We start from the raw sequence: 24781 nt of genomic DNA, 5'->3' as shown, positions 1-24781 counted from the left end.
TCTATATCGTAGAAAAAAAATTTAATAAAAACGATATTAAGCGGCACAAAATGCGATCTCGTATAAATTAATTTTTCATTTGCAATAGAATTCTCTCTTTTGTATATATTTATTTATTTTTCTTTTTAATGCTGCTTTCTTTATGCGTATGTTGCGTAATACATGATCAAATAGTGTAGAAATAACAAAAAAGAATATACATATACATATATATATATATATATATATATATATATATATATATATATATATATGTATACATAATATATGTATATGAAAGGTATTATAAAAGTCATGATAAAGGAAAATTTTAAATAAACATGAGCTTTGTGCTTAGAACACTCATGCATTTGATTTAAAAAGATTGGAAATACGAGTACAATCTTTTTCACTGATTTTGTTAAGGAAATGTGATAATGAATATTATTCATTAGTGTCGAATGAAAGAGAATGAAAACTTTGACTTAGCAATGACTTTACGAAACACGACAATCTACTTATGAATTTTGCCAATTGCTAAAGCAATAATTAGATTTCAATTGATTTTATCTCGGAATAAAAAGTTCAAAAAAAAAAAAAAAATTTTATTAACAAAACCAACTTAAAGCAATGTACTCCGTTTCGTTTTACGTCGGAATAAAACATTAATAAAACACACGAAGTGAATTTTTTGAATAAGAATTGTGAGAAAAAATTCGAGGAAAAAAAGGAAAACACGTAAATATATGATAAGAGTGGATCATACCATAAAATTATTGTTCGATCGAGATACTTATAATATACTGATAAGAAAAATAACATACATAATCATTGATGAAAAACTAGGATTAGGCAACATATACGCATCGCATTATCGCGTAACGTAAAAATATTTCAGTGTTAGCATGTGAGTGGTGAATTTGAGCGTCGCAAAAAAAAAATGATAATTGAACAGTCCTTTTCATGTCAAAAAGCCATGGAAATTCGCGCGAAGTAACACTTTGCGAAGGCGTATTTTGATAAACAGGAAGCCTTAAAGTCGGTAGATTGCATGCGATCCAAAGTTTGAATGAAAACGCAAAATTCATACGATAAAGAGAAAGAGAGAAAGAGAGAGAAAGAGTGATATGATTCTCATGCTTTTCTATTGCAAATATAACGCTAAAAATGTACAATCTGTATATATACTAAGGAACAAAATTATAAAAGTTACTGCAACTCAAATTAAGAAGTAGAATTAATATAAAAAATACGCAAGAATGCCTAATTAAGCTTTCGTACGCTTTACATGCTATCGCAATATTTAGTGCATAAAAATATTCAAATTTTGGGCGGCATACGACTATCTAGAGGGTGATAATCAAGCTCGTCGCAGTCATTTATTAAAATTATTAAAAAAATATTATTTCCTCAAAAAAAAAAAAAAAAAAAATTAATAAGATTAACTGATAGAAACAAGTATATTCCTATATAGAATAATATGCTTAATTAAATAGCATATCAAATTTACATTATTAAATTATATTCCATCAACTATTCATTTGGGAGATATTCAACTGAAATATAATAATAATAATAATACATACATACATACAATCGGGGATATCGTATATATGTTAATATAAACTTACTTCGAATGTGTATACAAATCGTAACATTTCGCTTTTAGGTAAAAAAAATCTACGAAAAAGGGTGGTCCTACATACATATTACTTCCGGAATAATATTCTAATACAACAAACATTATCTATCTCTAAACGAATGAAATTATAAGTAGGTTCTATTTTCTTCAAGGGGAAGTGAAATTGTTGTATAGATTCACAAATTACTAAATTTGAATTCGTAGATTATTAATTCGATATTCTAATTTAATCTCAACTTAAACTAATTTTCTAAAGAAAGAAAACTATGACTTTATCAATACCTGCTTTAGCAACAGATCGCTGTTCGCACTGAGACAGGTTACCAGATGTTTTGTAAGTTCCAAAAAGGATGCTAGAACTTCCGTAGTCAGATGATCTCTACTAGCTCTCTGAAGCATGTAACTAATTACCAAAAATCCACGATTCTGTACCATATGTTGTTGAACCGTTTGAGAACTCTCCACAAGATCGCATATAAAGCCCAACAATTTCGAACTGAAATATAAGAAAATTCAATCTCAGTTTTGTTCATACGTTTCCTTTCATCAAAACTTTAATGTATATAAAAGAATTTTTTTTCTTTTTCTTTCTTTCATTTTTCTTTTTTTTTCTTTTTTTTTTTTTTATTTTTACCATAATGTAGGATCTCGCTTGATGTCGTTCGGTGCTATACAATCATAAGGCATATCTAATTGCGAAAAAAGAGGAAATAGCACTTGGATACCACCGATCGAATTTAATGTACTGTGTATCGAATGTGTTATAACAGCCTTGACATCCTAAACAAACGAAAGGATATTTAAATTCAATAATTAAAATTATTCATTATGTATATTGACATTATACAAATAAAAATTACAAATACGTACCTGGAGCATTAGAGCATGCGGTGTATGTACAAAATACGGAACGTTGCCTTTCGGTGCACTTTGCAGGCAAAGTTGAGAATCCGTAGCCACTGGGTTGTACATGAACACAATAGCATTTGACAGCTTTCCGTCGTAAAGTACCTGTTATCCCACGCGCCCACACACACACATATGTATTTTAATCGTTCATCTAATAATCAATAACTTTAAGCGCTTTCCATCAAAACTTTTGGTAATCATAATAATACTTTCATTAATATGATTAGCAAAGCTATGATAATAAATGGAAAGCATAACGCCCGACGGATTTTCATTCAAAATCGTAGATGGAACTTAATAATAATTTATACAACTACGTATTTATACATATGCATATATGTGTATATATATATATATATATATATATATATATATATATATTTGTATAATATATATATATTTGTATAATATATATATATTTGTATAATAATATCTTCACGATTTGTAGATTTATCCGTCGAACGATGATAGGAAATTAAAATCGATTGGAACACGTTCGGATAACGAAACTAGCATGCGCAAAAAATTGCATACTCTACATTGCAAAAAAAAAAAAGAAAAAGGAAGAGAAAAATAAAAAAAGAGATAGAAAACGTTGAAGACCCAACAAAATTACGTTCAATAATTAAGTGAAGTCATAATATTGCATCTCAAAGAGGAATCAAATTATATTAACAATAATACATCTACGGAGTAATACAATGAGGGAAATAAAAGGAGGAATGTAATATCGAATAACATGTAATAAATAAATAAATAAAAAAAATTAAAAATGGATTACCATATCTAAAAGGAGGTATATAATATCGAATAACACGTAATAAATAAATAAATAAATAAATAAATAAATAAATAAATAAATAAATAAAAAACATAAAAAATTAATTACCATATCTAAAAGAGTACGAAGCAAAAAGATTACAAAAAAGAAAATGTAAACAAGATACATAAAAGTGGAAAAGTGATGTATACTAAGAAATATCGAAGAAATATATTCCACATAAGCGAACACCGTCGTTTCAATAGAAACGAGGAAACATAATTTCTTTTTAAATTTCATTTAATTACCTCGGACTCGAGTACGCAGTATATAAATGGAATAGTTCATAAGAGAGTGCAAAATGAAATATAAACGGTGGGCGAAAATAAAAACAAAATGCTTACAGTTTGCATACTTTGGTCCACCATGCTCGTGAGCTCCTGCTCATCACTCACCCTTTTGTGATTGTCTGGCAGATTCAGGTAACACTCGTTGTCAAAACGAAACTGACTCTGTCGATAGGAATCGAAGAAGAAAAAGAAGAAAAAAAAAGAAAGAAGGTAAAAGAGGACTTTATATAAAGAATTAATATGCTAATATGAATCAATAATATTTAAATAACGTACCTTATATCCAGGTCCTAGTCTGTGCATAGCGCATATCTGATGAGTTGTCAGTGCCTCACTAAATAGATATATCGCGCTCATTTGACCACAGAATACTCGTTCCTCATCCAATTCTGGTGTAGCTCCGATATAACATTTGTCGAATGGCTACGAACAAAGTTTTCGAACGTATATACGTGTACAGTATACATGTAAGGTAATATTATCCTGATCGAAAACGATCCTTTCTGTTTGATTTCGTACTATCTTTTTATAATAAATGTAATATCGATAATGAAAAACCGATTGAACAGTCCAAAATTTCACAAGTGAATTTATCCGTCCGATTAATTAAATACATGGGGAAAGTATATTAATCAAACCGAACAGAAATAAATGAAATTTAACGCGTTACGATACCTACAATATATCTTAACAATCGGACAATTATACTCTTACAATCGTTCATTTGATTTTCCGACGAAAAAAGATTTTTTTACAATTTTACGACTTTTTTCTATATACGACAGCTATGTGTTTTTAATCGGCATAATTAATCTCGTGAAAATATGAAATGCATTTAACTGAAGGATACTTACGTCGTTCGTCGACACAAACCATGCCATTTCCGTACTCGAAGCCAATTGACCATTGACCAAACACTTAATTTCACTTTTGGTCCATCTATTATATATGTACACTACGGCGATCATATACCACTGTAAAAATATTTAATCAGCAATGACTCTACCAGTGTTTTTTCTTTCTCTTTTTTTTTTTCTTTTCTTTTTAATACGTTTAGTAAGTGCATGAATTAGAAAAAAAAGAAAGGAAAAAAAAACAAAAAACAATTTGTACGACGAAAAAATATATATTACATATACCTTTCGCGGTTGAAATTCATATTTGACACAGTGCTGGAAGCCCTTGCCCTTCACTTTCATAGACGTGAGGACTAAGCAATTGCCTACGAAATGCGCAGAGTATCCTACTCCTTTACTAGTCTTAAAACTGCAAAAGAAAAAGTACAAAAATAATAGTCAATAATTATAGAAAAATTGTTGTCAAAAGAGAAAAAACATAAAAAAAATAAAGAGTGATTCCTGGTCAAATATTTTATTTGGTTTTTATACCGACCCTTTGTTTCCAAATTCGTGCTGGTTTTTTTCACTATTTCCATGATTTTAAATTCGCGCTCTGACATTACCGCGAAACCCAATTAACAAAAAGTAAAAAAGTATCTATCTGTGTGACATACTGAACGAGTAGTGACAAAAAAAAATATATATATATATATGTATATATCAACGTGCCCTCAAGGCGAAGAAAGTTTCGATTTAAAAAATTTTTTCGCAATCGCAAAACTTTCTTTTATTTTTCCTCTCTCAATGTTTATCGAATGCAAAAAGGAAAACGGCGATTTAATGAAATTCATAAAGCGTGCCGTGTAAAATTTTGTCCTGTAACAATAATAGGTCGAATTTTTTTCTTCTTCTTTTTTTTTAATTTTTTTTTTTTATTTTCTTTCTTTTTCCCTTTTCTTAATTTTTATTTCAATTTTAAAAAGGCCGTATTAAGGGCACGGAGGTTTGGTTTCCGTAAGGGCAGCAGGTTGCTTCAACTCAAGAGGGTGTTCTTGTAAAAGTACTTGATGGAAGAGCACTTGCCAGTAGAGGTACGGCTTTTCTCGTTCGATATTAACCGAGTTGATGGGGTCCAGACGAAACCACGTGGTAAATGTGAACCCGTTCTCGTGAGGCCACCTTGCTAGTGGAGGTAATACTATTGCCTGTAGAAAAAAAAAAAAAGAAAGAAAGAAGTTGTGTTTATAACTCGCTATTATTTCTTTCCACAGAATCATTTCTTTCTACCACTCTTTTTTTTCGTGAGATTGCAAAAGTTCTAAAGTATTTTTATTTTTTCATGAAACTTATTATTAACACCGTTTTTTGTTCGATTATACAATCGTATAATAAAACGATTGTGATATTCGATATGAATTTTATTGATAGATATTATTAAAAAAAAAAAAAAAGAAAAAAAAAAAAGGAAAAGAAAAGAAAAATTGAAAGCACAAATAGGAATAATTGTTGAAAGTTAAATTGAATATTAATACAGAAAGGAATAAATGTTGCAATTGTTACTAATAACCGTGCATCACTTAGGTCCACTATCGAGGCAAACACGTTCCACTTACGATGAACGGTTAATCCTCCCCTGTAGCCATGGGGCATCGTCAAACATTGTTATCGGGGTCTAATTGACAAGCCGTGTTTCACAACTTTGCAAACTTCACGTCAAATTTGTTATTGTATTAGACAACGATGGTTACTTTTCCCCGTACGAATCTTCTTCAATTTGTCCAAATAATATACTGAACGATACGACAATGAAAATATTTTAGGGATACTGATTTTATAAATACTTCATTAAATATGTTCTTTCGATAACAATATATCTTCATATCTCTATCTAAATATCATATTTTACGTTATAGATATTATATTTTTCATTCGAACGTATCAACGCAATTACCTATTGGGGATTAAATTAATTAAAACTTTTTTTTTATCTTTTTTGTCTTTTAATGATCGAGTAATTAATAGAACATAACGGACGTGTCATGTAATCGTAACTATATGAGTTGATTGCTGAATGTACGATAATCGATAATACCTCGTTATAGCGATACGGTTTAATCTCGATTCTCAGGATTCTTGAGAGATTCAATACAAGGCTTCGTCTTTAAGATCTCGCGCTGTGGTTAGAAGGGATCGATACTATATCGAATTTAAACGACGTTAGTTGAAACGGGAGTTTCACGAAACAACGTGAATTCTCTTATCCGAAGTTTGATAGAGTTTAGAATCGAATAATATCTTCGATGAAGTTTTAAAGGTAAAAAGGAATCATTCTGCTAAAGGACACATGTCTGTGTGACGCGAGTATTTATATTACTTTGTCTGCGACAGAGAAAACTAAAAATCAAGATTCACTTACCGATCCTTTCCTACCAGGAAAACTGAAAAATACATCGGGCCCGTTTCGTTGCGGCATTTGACGAAGTACATTCAAGAGTTTCGCCGAATGTCGCGGCTGTAAAACGAAAATATAATTTTATAAAACTGTAGAAGACACCATAAAAAAGAAAAGAAAAATATATATCTTTGACGAAATACTTTGATTTTCTTTTTTATTCTTTACAAAAGACACTTTCAATTAATTTTACTTTAAAAGTCTTAATTAAAATTTTTAATAATTTACCCATTTCCCTTTAACCGCTTTCATGGCACCGAAGAGAAGTTTCAGCTCCTTTACGGTGATACTGTAGCTCGCTAATACTCCGAGCATATCGATCAATAAATCTGCAAAAGAAGGTTAAGAAATTAAAAATTTTATTAAGATATACGCGACATTATTAACCGCATAAAATCTCTTGCGTTATAAAATCTAATATCTAAATCGTAATACTACGCGTTATATTTCAATGTCATTTGCGAGTCATAAAGAAAATTTGCGTAATATTTATAGAATGAAGAAAAAGCATCTAATTTACCTGCAACAACAGTCTCCGCTCGCGATAATCGATGCAGCACGTGTTCTATAAGACTTACATCTGTACATGCCTGTAAATTCCGAACGCTTTTCCTTAAAATCGCAATAAATACGCTCCATATTTCGGCCTGAAACATAAAATACGAAATATCTATTAAAATGTAAGAATCTACGAAATTCATAATAACAATTTGAGGTAATTAATATAAGCATTTATATTTTTCCTTTTTCTTTTTTTATTTTTTTCTTCAATATGGATAAAGTATTTTTTAAAGTAATTATCGTCCGCCTATAACACTTCTTTTTCACTTCGGCGGTTTGCATTCTCAATTAAATCTGATTTAACCTTCATGAAAATAACATCATGATTATCCAACGCAGCTGGGAATTCCCAATGCAATTTGCACGATCCCAATTCGAATTGCGTATCTTCTGTTCCAAACATACAATCCGGGCCTATCGACAGTTCGTAGAGAAAAAGGAAACAATCAGAATAAAGATTGGAAGGAATGCATAGTACCGATTAAAATGGGAAAGGCCGTGGTGTAATTATCCCCGAAATTACCGAACTACTAAAATATTTCACTGCAGCGAAGCTAATCCAACGAATTTGCATACAACGAAGCCAATCTCGATCGATATTCGATACAAACATTGTCCCTGAATATTACGTTGCGGTATGCTTTTAACGATATTGGTGTATTGCAATCGTTATTGTGCATGCGCTCTTGCGCACAGCTTTCGCTTATTTATAATAAATAAATATAAATATTTGTACATTTACTATTTTATAAATCGATTATTAACAATATATCAATTTTATCTAAGGACGACTATTTAGGATAATAAAGAATATTATAGGACAAGTTAAATTTATATACGTCAATGTAGAATCAGTTCCAACTGAAATTATATGTAACACTCTAACGGCTCTAGCTCTTTACGATGAAGTGAGCTCAATTAACGTGTAAATGGGGTATCTAGTATTAATGAAATCTCGAAGGATTAGTAAACATACACGACCCTTCTCGTAGATTCAATATTAGTATTTGCGGATACACACGGTCTCTTTACATACGGAAATCTGGACCTGGCCAATAATTTCATTTGACTTCCGCAAAAACAGTAGCATTAGGGCGTGTTCTTAATGATCCTTTCTTTGTTTCTTTTAACTCTTTTTTTTTTTTTTTAGTTAACTTCTTTGTCATCGTCTCGATCGCATCACGTGTTAAAAGTTCCACAGGAAATAAGAAATTGAAATAGTTTACTTCGTTTTTAAAATTATAACGATAAGATAAAAATGATATGTTTTAATAAAGGAATATTAAATAATTAACAATATGGTTTATCCATAGATTTCGATAACATAAACGCCTTGGTGTACTTGATATTATTGCGGTAGTATCACTGTCAATTGTTTGATCTAACTTCGAAACATGTTCATTCTTTAAAGGATAAACCAAAAACGATTTTGCGGTTCTCCCATGGACTTGTTTTCTTTTCATTCTTCCTATTTCTTTCTCTCTCTCTCCCTCTCTCTCTCTCTCCCTCTCTCTCTCTCTCCCTCTTTCTCACTTTCTCTCTTTTTCTCTCTTTCTCTTCACTTGTTTCAAGATTTGCAAAATCAGACTCTTAGTAAGTACATATCACTCTAATCCTTTATAATACCGCCTATTATATTCTACCTGAGCTCTTTAAAACTCGAATGGATAGTTTAACTACTGTATTATTTGCGATGAGTAAAATCCTTCCATTGGTACATAGTTTATTGTTCTATCAAATTTTAGTCATAATTCAAATATTACAAGTGGCATAAAATAAAAGGAAGAAAAAATATATAAATAAATAAATAAATAAATAAATAAATATATATATATATATAAGGTATAAAAATAGAATACAGTTAATCCTCCAAAAATTTTTATTGTGTATAGAAAAAAAATTATTTTTATACATGACCATACACAAACACATATGTATACGGAGTTCTTTCAAAAATTTTAATTATGACAATTTATATATTATATATAACTAAATGAAATATTAATAAACGAGTCACCATTAATTAAACATTCCCAACTATAGATCGATTGTCCATAATTTTCTCACGTATGCAACTTATAATGCAGAATTTTTCGGAGAATTATCTTTTCGAAGACGGTTCAATTTTTATTTCTTCCTCTACTTTTTTTTTTGCCTTTTCCTTCGGTTGATCGACTCACGACCATCTCACATTCCACATCGTGCATTAAAACGCACTTTTGGAGGTGGCTCTCGTTCAATGGCTACCCATTTTTCAACGAGCGTATCACGCTAAAAGCCAGCAACGACAACGGCAATGCCACATGGCTTTTAAAAGCCTGATTGCGACATTGAAGAGGGACATTCTTCAAACTTGCCTCAACGTTACTTTTGTTACTTTTGTTGTAGTTGTTGCAGGTAGTACCAGCTCTGGTCTCGATGGTTCTCCCGCCCACCCACTTTCGTGACTTATTCTTCTCAAATGCTGTACAGTGAAATGTATACAATGTCCTCAAATCAGTCGTCAACAGTGTTTCTTTTTCCGAAATTATCCGAAAAAAAATAAAAACACATTTTTTACTTTAATTCACGACAATACGCGTGCAAAATATATGTATGTAGATATGAACGTACGTAACGATAGTAATATTTTACTCAAGTAATAATTTTCTTTAGAGGAATTCCACAATTTCACGTGGCAACAACGGAGAACCTAGTTCTTTCATAATAAATCCACTCACTACTGTCATCTAAGCGCATTGTTGAAACGTACAATGAACCAAGCACGAATACTGTTTCCTATGCATATTTTTTACATCATAAAATACCTCCTACCAACATACGTTGTAAACTTTTTTTATCGTCTGTTCTAAAAATAATCACAACTTTTGCAATAAAAGATATACTAATAAAAAATGTGCTAATAAAAACATTTCGAACATATGATTTGAATAATTTGTAAAAGAAAATGAAAATTCGAAGACGAATTTTAATCGAGGGAAAAAAAAATGTTGATTTGCGTATGTTATATTTATAAATTTATTTAAAATTATTTCCTAACTTAAAACTTCTTTAGACTCCAAATTTGATCGCTATGATGATTAATTAAGACATCGAAGCATACTTTTCGATTGTATATATATACGCCGAATTATTCTATTTGTTTGATAAATCAAAGATTTTTGACGAATTTGCGAAATGAAACGAATTCCTTTGGAATATGTCCACTCACGTGTAAGAGAGAGGAAGAGAGAGGGAAAGAGTGAACGTTGATTAAATTTCAAGTAATTTCCGTTGGAAAAAGTCGTTCACGTTGGATCTTCACTTAATTGCTAATTACAAAAGCGATTAGTTATACGGTGCATATTTAATTACCACGAGTTTCATTGGTACACCACTCCCACTCTCTCTCTCTCTCTCTCTCTCTCTCTCTTTCTCTCTCTTTCCCTCTTTCTTTCTTTACACTCACATCACTTCAACAAATTTAAATCAAATTAAAAATTTTTTAAAAAATCCTAAATGACGTCATCGCAGTACTGTACAAATTTTAACAATATATTCTCTCTAAAAAATTGCAAACGAAATTATTCCAATAATAAAGAGTAGCAAGAAGTTGATTAATTACGATATTACATTACAATTAATTCTGGGAATATATATATATGTTTGTATATATGTATATATGTGTATACATGTATGTATATATATATATATATATATATATATATATATATATATATATATATATATTGCATTAAAAAGAAATTTAAAAGAAATTAATATTCGAAATAATAGAACGAACAATTAACGTCCATAATTTATTTTTAACAGAAATCAGAGAAAAGTTTACACCTGTTCAATACATATGTATATATATATATATATATATAGCGTAACATTATCATAGTTTTGGAAGGGTAAAAGAAAGAAGAAGAAAAAAGACGATAAACGAGGTTAAACAAAGAAGTAGATAGAATCTCGTTACAAAGTAAGTGTTAATTAATTCCTTATAAAATCAGAATGGTCCTTCGTTCGGAGACAATGACTACGAACGAAGGACGATTATAACGACAATGAAGACTATGTTCCAGTTTTCGTATCTGATACCGTTCCAAGATCTCCAATTCGATCTCGATGCAGGATTCTTCTCTCGCTAGCTTCGTCAGACTCGTATTCCGTGCACGATCAACGATGACTCCTTCGGAATTAAATTACAGATTACGTAATAACACAAAGGAACTTGCACCTTTGGATATTATCGAATATCCGAGCTTAGGTATTTCGTCGATACTTAGCTGTTAAACTCAAACAAACCTCAAAGTCTAAATAATTGATGTTTCTCCTCACGGAGCAATTTCTATTATACCGATCTTCATCGTTGATTGATCGATATAGATATATAATATTTATCGTGAAATATAACGTAAGGTACATAAATATTTTAAATAGATGTTATCTTCTATTCGACGATGATATATGCCAAATAATATCTCTAAATGTAATCTTTATTCTAATAAGATTAAAAATTAAGTAAATGCTCAGCGTAATAACACGAGTTCTATACATCAACTATATTTAATTTAACTCGGAACATTTAGGATTTGAAATAGTTTAATTCTACCGAGCTTTGCGGAGATACGGATCATTTCTCAACCGTGTAACGACGTAAGCTGCTTACGAAACAGCAGGGTTAAAGGTTTTAACTCAATCGGATAGATCGCTACCAAATATTCCCTTTGGGCGATTCCATCTCAAAAGCCTGCCTAATTCAAGATACGTAGGTATATATGCGTATTTTCAAATGAGAAATCTTGTTAATTTTGTACGATGGTTGAAATTAAAGGGAAAAAAAAAAAAAAAAAAAAAAAAAAAAAAAAAAAAAAAAGAAAAAATGACCAATAGTTTTAATTGCGACAGATATAAATATTTACAAATTATCGAGCAATATGGTGATTATTTTTTTTTTAATTTTTTCCGTCACGATTTCGATACCTAATATCCGATTATATTTCCAAGACTATAAACAAAAACCATATTTCATATACTTTCTTCATCTACTACAGGATTAAAGGGTCTTAAAGGCGTACTACGTGCGACGATATTATGTACCCAGAGTTGCTGTTACATGAAATAAGTAAGTACAAACAAGTAAGACGCTTGCCGTTAGCAGATGGCACAACTAGAATGTATGGGTGTTTAGGATGAAAAGCGAGAGGAGGGAGAGAGAGAGAGAAAGAGAGAGAGAGAGAGAGAGAGAGAGAGAGAGAGACTCGAAACTCATTTCATAGGATGCAATGAATGGAGCAGAGGATTGCGTAAAGGATCGTTATTTTATGGAAATAATAAAGACCTTTATGTCCATAAGTGGAAATGAAAAAGAGAATGAAGGATGAAGAGAAAGAAAGAAAAACACAAAATAAGAAGAAAAAAATAAAATTACTCTAGTTTGAATATATTTACTTTTTTTCTTTCTTTTTTTTCTTTCTTTTTTTTTTTTTTTTTTTTTTTAAGGATAAAAGAACGAAAAGTAAAAGAAAAGAGATAACTAAAAAGGACCAAAAGGAGGAACTGATTTTGAGGAACGAACTAACAATAAACGCTAGAACTTTTATACTTTTATTCTACGTTTTAAGCCGTACCAGTGAGGATTTTTAAAACTTTTCTTTTAATCAACTTTTTTTTTTTTTTTAACTTTAAATTGACTTCAATTGAATCCGCAGCTATCATGAATTAATTGTGTGTGTATTCGACCTAGGCCAATTGAAAAGTGAAAAATGGTTTGTTTCGTCGATATCGAAACTCTATTGCAATATTTCGATCAAGAGTGTTTTTTTCTTTTTTTTTATTTTATTTTCACTTTTCAAACAAGATTTATAGTTTATCAATTTTCGTTCAAATAGGACTAAGATACCCAAAAGCTTGCCTTAAGAATCACCTTTTATTATTTTCTTTCCGTTAAGTTTAAAAAAAAAAAAAAAAAAAAAAAACCTAATTAATTATCAACTCGAATAACAATGAGAAAGTATGTATGTGTAGTTACTTATACTTTTACATTTACGATCGTTATTTATTAAGCATAATCACGTACATGCACTTTTATTAACTCTAAAATGTACAGCAAAAGCCTCGAATTTGTCGAACAAAGAAGTTTTAGAACGGAACAACGGAGAGGAGAACTTTCTTTATTCTTTTTTCTTTTTTTTTCTTTTTTCTTCTTTTTTTTTTTTGACGTTTCAGACAACGATGCTTTAAAATTACGAGCTTGTGATCTTTCTCGAGTTTCGACTTTAACGCTAATTAATTTGAAAAGTTCCTTTCCTTCTGACTTCGTCTTTGTTCTCTCTTTCTCTTTCTCTCTCTCTCTCTCTCTCTCTCTCTCTCTCTCTCTCTCACTCACTTCCCTTTCTTTTCACTTTATGCAATGGATATTTGCACGATGGACGAATATCCACGAAGGAACACAGATTTTTTTCTTAATTCCTTTCTATCTTTTCCTCTATAGCTTTCTCTATAGCTCTCGTTCATCCGGTTACGTTTGCTTTTCCTCCAGCAGAGGAATTCGAGTACTCGCGCGCTTCTTTTTTTCTTTCACTTCTTTCTTTTTGTTCCCTTTCCTTTTCCCTTGATCCACGAATATAGTTGTCTCTTCGTCGACCGGTCGGTCTTTTATGATAGAAAATTCATCTAATGACGCTACTTTACATTGTGCGGAAGAATGGTTCCTTTCTTTGTACATTTCTTTTATCTTTTTTTTTTCTTTTCCTTCTCTCTCTCCCTCTCTCTCTCTTTCTTTTTCTCTTCATCCGTCATTCCTTCCTTCCCTCATTCTTTTTCTTTATCTTCTTCTTTCATTCTTTGATATTACTAAAGTAATTACCTGAGTGTTCTGCGATACGTGAAATCACTCTTTTACACAAATATGTTACTTATACTTTGAAATGTTATATTTTTGTTAACAAGAAAATTTTGGTGAAAAAGAAACAAAGTAGAGAAAAAGGAAAAAAACGAAAAGACAGTAGTGAACATAAATGAATGAGGTATGAAACAAAATAAATAAGTTTTTTAAAAGTTAATAAATACATATGTACAGAAAGAGAGACTGAGAGAGAGAGTAAGAGAGAGAAAGAGAGAGAGAAAGAGAGAGAGAGAGAGAGAGAGAAAGAGAGAGAGAGAGAGAGAGAGAAAGAGAGAAAGAGAGAAAGAAAGAGAGAGTAAATTTTGAATAATAGAGTTTACTACGAAACATTCGTAAATGTGAAAATTCCATCGGAAAATAATTATTTCTACCAATTTATCCTACGATAAGAGAAGTAAAAACAATATATTCCGTGATAAAGTACAAGTGCTTTTTCGATAATTACTACACTGTATATCTATTTCTTTTTGTTTATATCTTTATCTCTCCCATTCGTTAATACACATTTCACGATGCAATTATTTATAGGATTTAATTGTTTGATGGTTTCATTAGCAAAGGCAACGTTAATAAATATTCGCACCACCCCTTTTCCGTCATGCAACAGTGAATTCTCGCAAAAAGTATATATATATATATATATATATATATATATATATGTATATATGTAGAGAGAAACTACGTATGGCAGTTTGTAATTGAGAAAAATTAATATATTTAGCTTTATATAATCTTCCTCGTATACCTTCCTTAAAAAGAAATCAGCGATAAAAGAACGAAACAATATTTCTACCTTAACAAATATTAAATCTTACAATTATATGAGTTATGTTGAAAAAAAAGAATAAAAATAAGTTGGATATATCGGAACGTTAAATTGCAATTAATATCCTTATGATATAAGGAAGAAAAAGTGCGGGCGTAAATAACTATCTTTTTTGTAAAACTATGTATCGTTAGGATTAATACAATGTTTCATTTTCACTTTTTTTCCGAGCTTGTTTAGAAAGATTCTTATGACGTATTGAATTTTCCTCGTTTTTTTTTTGTTTTTCTTTCTCCACAACTTCTTTAATATTACAATTATCGTCATTGTGAAAATAAATTTGCAAAAGAAAAAAAATGAAAACATATATGATACATATATAGCGGTAGTATAGTATAGATAAGAATAAGATTTGTGATATTATCGTTAATATGTATTTACAATAAAATTTTAGCAATGAAATTGAATGAAATTTTTATTCTTACGAATGGACTCCCAGGATGTTGCCGGTGCTTCAGTAGGAAGCAAAGGAAAACAACACGAGATCACTTCAACTCCTTTCCTCAACTATTTATCTTTCACGAATATTTAATCTTCCAAATATAAATCAACATTTACAAAGTACCTGAATGGGAACGTCTTGCAACTAACTTTGCTTTTGTCAATTTACATTTTCCTCATTTTCTTCTAATTTTCTTTACAAATTGATTCAAAACTCGAAGAATCATAACTGATTGATAAAGATAAAATAATCATAAATATGAAGAAGACGAAGATAAATGGACATAATTTTTCATGAAGTATAATATTTATCATGCTATTAATCATATACATACTCGAACAAGATTAAAAAAATTTTTTTTTATATATTCTTCCTCTTTTACATTTAAAGGAGAAATAAATTGAGCATTGAAAATATTATACGCTCTATCTTTTTCTCTTTCTTTTTCATTTTCGTTTTTTTCTATTTTTCTTTTTTTTCCATTACGTATACATAGATATCTATATATATATATATATATATATATATATATATATATATATATATATATATATTATATATATGTATATGTGATCCTCAAAAATGTTCCTGTTCTTTTTTTTAATCCACTCGTTCATTCATTCGTCCATCCATCTCTACATCCCACTCGCATTCTCTCAGCTTTCCTCTGTAATTCACTCAACGGGTAACAATACCTCGTCACTCTTCAATTTGTCCACAAACCAAGTATACATGTTCACACGTTCATATGGATCCGTATATAAACGTATGTGGTAGTATCGACGCATTCAATGACGTCGCGCGCTGTTGATTCCATCGTACACAGGCGATTCGATGCCTGTGACTGTTGAATCCTAATCAATATGTTTACGTAATCATGTAGGTCGGCCGTTGAAGCATGAAATTTCCTAGGATATACATATTTCGCAAAGACGATCGAACATTGGCTACGTTGAATTGAATCGTACTTTTCTTTCTTTCTTTTGTTTTTTCCTTTTTTCCTACACAACATATCAATCCTTTTAGATAAAAGTCGATTTGATAAAATGTTTCGAAAAAATTCTTTCATATTAAAATTTAAATGGCAATGTTTATAAATGTAACAAATCAATCAGTCAATTTAAATAATTAATATTAATTACGAACAATTTTCTTCGCGATTACATTTAGGAAAAATAAAATTAACTCGATTGATATCGCTTACTTGAGATGGAGTGAAAAAGAGAGAGAGAAAGGGAGAGCGAGAGAGAGAGAAAGATGTTGAAAGAAGAGAAAAAGTTCCTTTGAAAGTTCATCGGGTGATGTTACCACGGAATCTTCGGAAGTTCGAAAAGTTAATTCCGTAATGCGATTCCGTACGACTCTGTACTTTCTCTAATAAATTTGGAATAAATTAGAAAGCAAGCTTTATGAGAGAGAGAGAGAGAGAGTTCCCTGTTGTCAACAAGAAGAGTCACCGTCGTGGCTGCACGCTCTTTCCTTTTGACTGAGGAGTTTGAAATTACTTGTCGCCAAGATTCAAAGGTGATTTTCTTGGGAATTTTCACCAAGTAATCTCGAAATATCACGCGTGCGAATTATTCGAGAAACCGAGGATTACTTTTCTCTTATGAAAATTTCCGAAGAACGTAAATATACCATCGTCGAGGTCGTCGAAGTTTGCGAATCCCTTTTGTTATTTTCATCCTGATATATCTCATTTGAAACGAATACGATGGATTTTTATCGAAATGAAAAATTCTTATACGAGATGAAAAATACATTCAAGAAGACACAAAAGAAAATCAAAATAATATGTATGATACTCGAAATTTATATATTATATATATATATATATATATATATATATAAATCGACAAATTGAAGTTTGGAAAATTCTTTTTCGAATAAAATCTCGAAAGATTACTATCCAAGAGCTTCGAATGCAAGAAGAATATTTCAAGAAAATTCTTCAACCGTATCGATAGATATTATTTGTTGTACAAAATTTTTTTCCTTGTATTTTAATAATTAACAAAAAAAATCGTAATAATACTTCTTTTCTCTCATTACGTTTTTTGCCATTACTTTGGAAATCTTTTTGTTAAATTTCAACAGACTTTTGAGTTGTCCGTAATACATGAGTTTCTATTAAACTTGATATAAGAATATTAACGAAAGAAGAGATCCGTGAAAATACGGAGAATCTCTTCTGAAAGATGTATATTTCCAGTTTTATTATTATGACGCCGTTATATATATATATTACAAGTTCTCAACAAGATCGTAGAAAGTTCGTCTCTCTCTCTCTCTCTCCCTCTCTCTCTCTCTCTCTTTCTCTCTCTTTCTCCGTCTCTGTCCTTTTGCTTTTCATGCGCAAATTCTATCTCATCTCGAATTTTAAGTGAATCCTTAACGAGTGTAGTAAAATGTAAAATTTTAACGAGGTGGTAAGATATATTAAAGATTACTCTTCTAAAAATACTAACTAATCGTGCCAGTTATGTTTTTATTGAATAATTATTATTAAAACAACGATACTTACAGTTTCAAAATAAAATAATAAATTTTTACAATATTAATACATTCGTTTGAACAATGAACTTCTTTTAATTTGTTTCTCTGTATTCTTGATTTTCTCTTTCTCATATAATCTCAAATCTCATTAACGAGTTCATCAAAATTACGCGTCCTCGACTCATCGATTCATTTTCAGGTAAAGGACGTTCCTTCCTAGTTTCGTATTTGCCAATTCCAAGCGTAGAACAATGGAACTACGCTCGCTATGTCGCCCACTAACGTTCCGCAATTATCCCTCGCGAATCAGATTCTTCGATGGTGTGGTATCCAACATCGTCTCTAAATCAGTATCTCTTAATCTTCCTTGAAGCTTAAATCTATTGTTAAATTAACGCTTTTCCCGATACTATTACGTATTTTTATCTAATTAAACATTAATCTTGATTGCATTTAATGAATGAATTTAATAAAAAACAATCAATTATCTATAATTATGCGTAATTTGATATCACAAAATTTCAGAGAGAACAAGATTAAAGCTAATAAAACTAATTGTCTATATTACGAATTGCCCATACAGACATGTTAAAATAACAACAAAAATAAAATAGAGAAGAAGAATTAAATACAGAGAATTATCCGACGATCTATTTTTTCAATAAATATTTACTTGATTTTAATTATTAAATCAATTTTTATTACTATATTATTAACGTATAAAATATAATTACATGATATTTACTGAAAATCATAATAAATATAATGATATATATAATTTTGTGTGTGTGTGTGTGTGTGTGTGCATAAAAATAAATTCAATAAATTAAATAAATTTTAACGAATACATTATCATTAATTCCACTTGTAAGCTTACAAAATACCATAAAATTTTCTCGCAAATTGCATTTTATCGAGTTTCAAAAGTGTTTCGTAGTTTTTGGAAGGTTGAAAAAATAAATCTCTGTGCGTTAAAACGTTGAGAAGAAGTAGGAAAGGATCACTGATGGTAAAATGTAACAATATTTATGTGACTGGTCGGGGTCCAGGATGGAATTTATGACTAGTCGAGTCAAAAAAATATGTTATTCACCCTCCCTCCCTCTTTCTCCCTCTCTCTCTCTCTCTCTCTCTCTCTCTCTCTCTCTTTCTCTCTCTCCCTCTCAAACGGTCGATCTAATTTTCTCTCTTAGCTCATTTTCCTTTTCAATGCTTCCCACGTTACATTGTGATTGCTGTACGAAGTGCGCATCAAAATGCAATTTAAATCCTATCTGGAGACATACCAATGTCGTTCGAGTCTTTCAATCTTCGTAAATTGAAATTCGCTAACCTTATCAACGAGAACCGCTGAACCTTGCCGTGGATCATGAGAAAATTTTCAAATTTTATGTATGTCTTTCTTTATCTTTTCTATTTCATTATTATTTCTAAGTACGAAAAATTATTCGAAATGATCCTTGTGAATAGAAATAGAAACGCAAATAGAAATACGAAATGACATAAGTAAGTACATACTTATGTATGTAGATACGTAAGATCCCATCGTAATTAAATTCATTTATACTTAATTATTATTACCTAAGTTGATAAAAATATATTCTAAATATATGAAATAAAAGAATAATTGTGATAATTGCTGTTAGTATATAAAATAGATAGGAATAAATTAAAAATCAGCTAGAAGCTCTGATTAAATATTCTTTTGTCTGATCTTACTTGCACGATGCTCGAAGCTCACACAAAGACTGATTGAGAAGTGAAAGCAGGTCTGTTAGAGAACCTTGACCGAAGGACAAATATCTGTTTACAAGCGCTCCAGTTTAAACAAGGTTCTAATGTCGAGTTTGTTTCTCGTATACTAGAGAGTTTTGAAGTACTTATTTGTATGTGTATATATAAATACATACAATCGTTAAAGAATATCATCGATATACCCTATGATACAATTTTAATTTCGTTGGACTGTTTATTTTTGTTATACATTATAAATATGTGTATGTATGTATGTACGTATGTACTATGAATTACGTATGGTATACATAATATAAGTACATACTATTTACTTTATTGCCGACCATAACTTTTGTCGAATGATTATATTTTATCTCGTTCTGTTTTTAATTTACTTTTCTTTATCTTTTTTTCTACTTCTTTTTCATTTTATCAATACCAAAAATGCATATAAATGCATAATAAATTATTAAATATCAAATAAGGATTTGAAATTTCCATGTGAATTAATTTACATCGAACCACAAATCTCTCTGAGATATATACAATTTGTAAAAATAAAACAAAATCCGTTGAAAGTGGTAATAGATTTTATTTTAATGATTCAATGAGCGCAATGTAACACTCGAACGTATATATGTGTGTGATATTTGAGTGAAGAAAACCCGCTTACAGTATGCAAAAGCGGATTATATCAACTATTTTTCATACTGCGTGAATGTATATAACTGTATAATATATTATTCGTAATATTTACGAAATAGTACCTACGTATATATATATATATATATATATATATATATATATATATATATATGCATGAATTATATAAAATTACATAGACAAAGTTACTTAACGATAACGAACGAAAATTCAAAAGTAACGAATATTCGATTTGTCTATGAATAAGGCAAATCTTACAATTACAAGTTATAGTAGCATATAAAAGTAGAAGATAACTCGAACGAAAATGTAAATGTCTTCTATTCTATCTACCGTAATCACGTACTATCTATGTATATAAGTTTGTTGAAAAGAAATAGACAGAAAGGAGAATAACACGGGAGAAATGAAGGAGAAACGAGAAAGGTACGCGTGATTTAAGTTAATGGAGCCACTTCGACGACGATTCGAATCTGCTATAGTCATGTAAGTCTCAGATTCAGACTTCGAAACTTGCGAAATTTTTCTTTCGATTTTTTCAAAGGGAGAGACAATATTGGAAAGACAAAGAAGAAAACTTTCTCTCTCTCTCTCTCTCTTTTTCTCTGATTTTTTATCTCTCTTGCGATCATAGAACTTGTTAACGTTAACATGAAAACTCGATTGTCATCGTCATATCCTTTTCTTATTTTCGAACTCCGCCTACTCGTTTCATACCTATGTTATCCTTTTCTACATGACGTCAATTTATTTAACTTCCCTCCCACGCACTCCTATTCCGTGTCTCTTTTTTTTATCCGTACGATGGAATCCGTAACTTTCTCTCACGTGGAAGGCATAGAAAAAGGATGCGGGCAATTCTCGTTTCTCTCTCAGGAGAGAGAAACGGAAGAAAGAAAAATCTTTTTCATTCTCAGCGAGTGCGTGCCGTCATGAAGAACATCTATCCGAGCGTAGATTTTATGGCGGATACTTCTACTGGGATTGAGAAAGATCGAACGATCCTATAAATACTTTCTTACTCTTCGATGATCTTTCACCGGAAGCTTGAGCTGAAACTCGGAAATGTATCCTCTTCAAGATATCAACCATTTTTTTTATAAAGTCGAAAGAAAAACGAAAGATAAAAAGATCACGTTCTCTTCCTTCTGGAAAGGAAAAAGAAAAGAAAAAAAATAAATAAATAAAAAAGAAACAAAAGACAATTTGCTCCAATCAAAAATAACCGAGTGTGTGATCATTTTCGATTTTCAACTACGTCTGGATCTATATCTCGATCGAGTATTATTTAAAAGAGCGGCAGTGACACGTAAAAGATAAATTCATATGATGCATGACTCGAAATTGCAAATGGGAAAAAAAAGAAAAAAAAAAAAGTAGAAGAAGAAGGAAAGAACGTAAGCACATTTTGAAATTTTAATAATATACCAAACGTAGTACGTATAGTGCATATCCGTATACGTAGTTAAGGTACATAGGTAAAGCGTAGTAGTCTGTTCACGAAGCTGGCTTTTCAAATTACAGTCAATAAAATTACGTGGAAAGCTTGGCTACGAGGCAAATTTCGTATGTTGAGTACCACCGACGACTGTGGTTACTAACTTTAAAATACATGAAAATTACTATATCTTTCCTTTTTGTTTTTTTCTTTGTTTTTCTTACGATCATTTCGAAAATGAAGCACAACGAAATAACGACATATCTGTTTGATAATAATAAAGTTCTCAGTTGATTGTTTTAGAGTATTTATTTTCGATATCGGAATAATCCACCACTAAAGAAAAATCGCTCTTGGAGCTGCGAAGGTTCGAACTTGTAAATTCTTTTTTTTTTCTTTTCATTCTCCCTCTCTCACTCTCTCTCTCTCTCTCTCTCTCTCTCTCTCTCTCTCTCTCTCTTTCTCTTTCTCAGCGAAATTATCGATTATTTAAAATCCTCTCGCGATTATGTATTATTATTTTCTTTTCCCCGAAGCTTTTTCTCTTCGATTTGCATTACTCAAGAAGCTAATAAATAAAAACATTCTTAATTAATTACTTTCTTCTCTTAAGAGAATACAATCATTTAAAATTGTTGCTCCGTTGTTGGAATATGAATCATTTCAATTTGTTTAATTTTTCAAATGAATCATTAATATTTGATATATTTATAAAGTATTGTAAAAAAAAAGTATTGATCGAACGAAATCAATCAATTCGAAAGATTAACGAGACTACGTTTTGTATTATTTTTAGATTTGTCTATATATGAATTTGGTATTCGTCAGATATATTTACAAAGAATATATCCGGCTTTAATCGTCAAAGGTAACACGTTACCTGTCCGATCATGAATCGTGATAAAAAACACAAACGAATGGTTTGCTCTATATAAAAGTGATCGGACGTATGTAGATATCTACCACCAATCCATCTGCATGTAACCCTGTATATATATATATATATATATATATATATATATATATATATATATATATATATATCCATACGATATCTCGTTGCAAGAGCACAACTTTTTTATCGATTTATACGTGTTAATAATATTTAGATAGAGCGTACATTTTTGTATCATCGTTTTAATGGAATGAGATTAAAATCGATGCAATCATTCGAACAGCAGCGGATTTTTTTTTTCCCAGATATATTAAAAATTATTTTACGATGAAATCCAATAGAGAGATCCTATAATTATTGAAATATAATCGATTTTAGCAAATTTCATCTTACCCTCTCTTTTTTTCTCTCTATTTCTTTATATATATATATATATATATATATATATCACGTCATCTTTTTCTGCGGTAAGAGTTAAAAAAATTTTTCAAATCGAATAAGACACAATGGTACGAAGAGTTCTATAATGTTACAATAGGATTTGCAATAGTTATACTTGCAAAGTGAAGGAAATCGAAGGTACCTTCGAGAGATGAGACGAACTCCAAAAAATGAAATAAAAGATGGAAGAGTAGTATAAATGGAAGGGTAGTTACCTTTGACGATGAAATAAAAAAAAAAAAGAAAAAAATAAGAACGAGAAAGACAAAATGTCATAAACGATCAACGTATATTATATACCTATAACCAAAAAACTATATATACAATGGTCGTGATGATAATAAACGATAAAAATAAGCCAAAGTTTGCTGTTCTTTTCTTTTCTTTTTTCCATTTGCAAATTTTAAACGATTTGTTTTCTTAGAGCTTAACGACATAATCATATATTTTTTATTTTTCTCATAAAAGATGAGAATAATTAACGTAAAAATCATTATCAAGGGAGATATAGGATTTAGAATAAACGGATTGCCTCGCTCATTAGCGTTACACGCGTAAAAACTAAAACGATATTCTAAAAGAAACCCTTTCGGTCCTGTACGTGCTAGCGTGTTTGCAGACTGGAACATTGTTCTTCCGACGACAAAAACGTTTTGTTTTCCAGCTGGTCCCTTTCGTTAACGAGAACAAAATGAGTACGGGAAAACATAGGAAAAAGGGAAAAATGTAGAATGAGGGTTACGACTTCCGAATGGATTCTTTTCATTCCGAAAATCAACGAAAGACCTTCGAGAGAGTTACGGGGAAGGAGAAGGAAAGAAAAGAAAGAAATAGATAGACAGACAGAAAGAAAGAGAGAGAGAGAGAGAGAGAGAGAGAGAGAGAGAGAGAGAGAGAGGAATGAGACTAAAAACAAAACAAATTTTTAACGATAAAAATATGTTCGTTCTCGTCCGAAGATTTACGAATTTTCAATAAGAAAAAAAAAAAATCAAAAATATAATAACGGACGAGAAAATAGAATTTTAAAAGAAAAAGAAAAAGAAATTAAATTTTAGTTAAATAGAATATACGTAAATATGTTTATACTATTTATATGCATAGTTACGTGAGTGTGTATTTACGTGTGTATATTTATATAATACGCACGTAAAAAAAAAAAAGGGAAAAAAAAATTGGAGGAAAGGGAAAGAAAAGTTTTGCGTAGGAAGAAAATTTTCTTTCCCTTCGTAAGCTTTGAGCTCGAAAGCACGTAGCTTTCTTCTAACTCGGACGTTAGAAAGTATTAAACTTTGTTCTTCACTTTTTCCCATACAAGTCAACTCTTTCTCTTCTTCTTAGTTTCTTCTAAGCCGATTCCTTTCTTATCCACGCGTTAACCTCACGCTCAAAAGCTTTCAACTCCCACGTTCCATCAATTCCTGTCTAATATTTTTTTCATTTCTTTATTTCTTTCTTT

General features: G+C 30.4%; 1 protein-coding gene across 12 annotated transcripts in view; it reads right to left on the bottom strand.

Moving 5' to 3' along the window:
- LOC124432458 (neurobeachin) overlaps window positions 1-24781 on the bottom strand; it is a 306785-nt gene that overhangs the window by 85102 nt on the left and 196902 nt on the right. For 8 of the 12 annotated variants that reach the window (XM_046981638.1, XM_046981476.1, XM_046981673.1 and 5 more), the window contains exons 3-13: window positions 7452-7578; window positions 7160-7260; window positions 6896-6991; window positions 5563-5684; window positions 4780-4906; window positions 4495-4614; window positions 3917-4063; window positions 3695-3802; window positions 2492-2632; window positions 2256-2401; window positions 1904-2117 (exon numbers count right to left, since the gene is read on the bottom strand). In XM_046981638.1, coding sequence (XP_046837594.1) covers window positions 1904-2117; window positions 2256-2401; window positions 2492-2632; window positions 3695-3802; window positions 3917-4063; window positions 4495-4614; window positions 4780-4906; window positions 5563-5684; window positions 6896-6991; window positions 7160-7260; window positions 7452-7578 — 1449 coding nt within the window. The remainder of the gene's footprint in view (window positions 1-1903; window positions 2118-2255; window positions 2402-2491; window positions 2633-3694; window positions 3803-3916; window positions 4064-4494; window positions 4615-4779; window positions 4907-5562; window positions 5685-6895; window positions 6992-7159; window positions 7261-7451; window positions 7579-24781) is intronic. The other 4 variants (XM_046981645.1, XM_046981698.1, XM_046981662.1 and 1 more) reach the window with 1 other exon arrangement.

Source organism: Vespa crabro, chromosome 1, assembly GCF_910589235.1.
Source record: "Vespa crabro chromosome 1, iyVesCrab1.2, whole genome shotgun sequence".
Classification (NCBI taxonomy): domain Eukaryota; kingdom Metazoa; phylum Arthropoda; class Insecta; order Hymenoptera; family Vespidae; genus Vespa; species Vespa crabro.
Note: the sequence above shows the minus strand (reverse complement) of the source record. Positions and strands in the feature narration are given on the sequence as shown.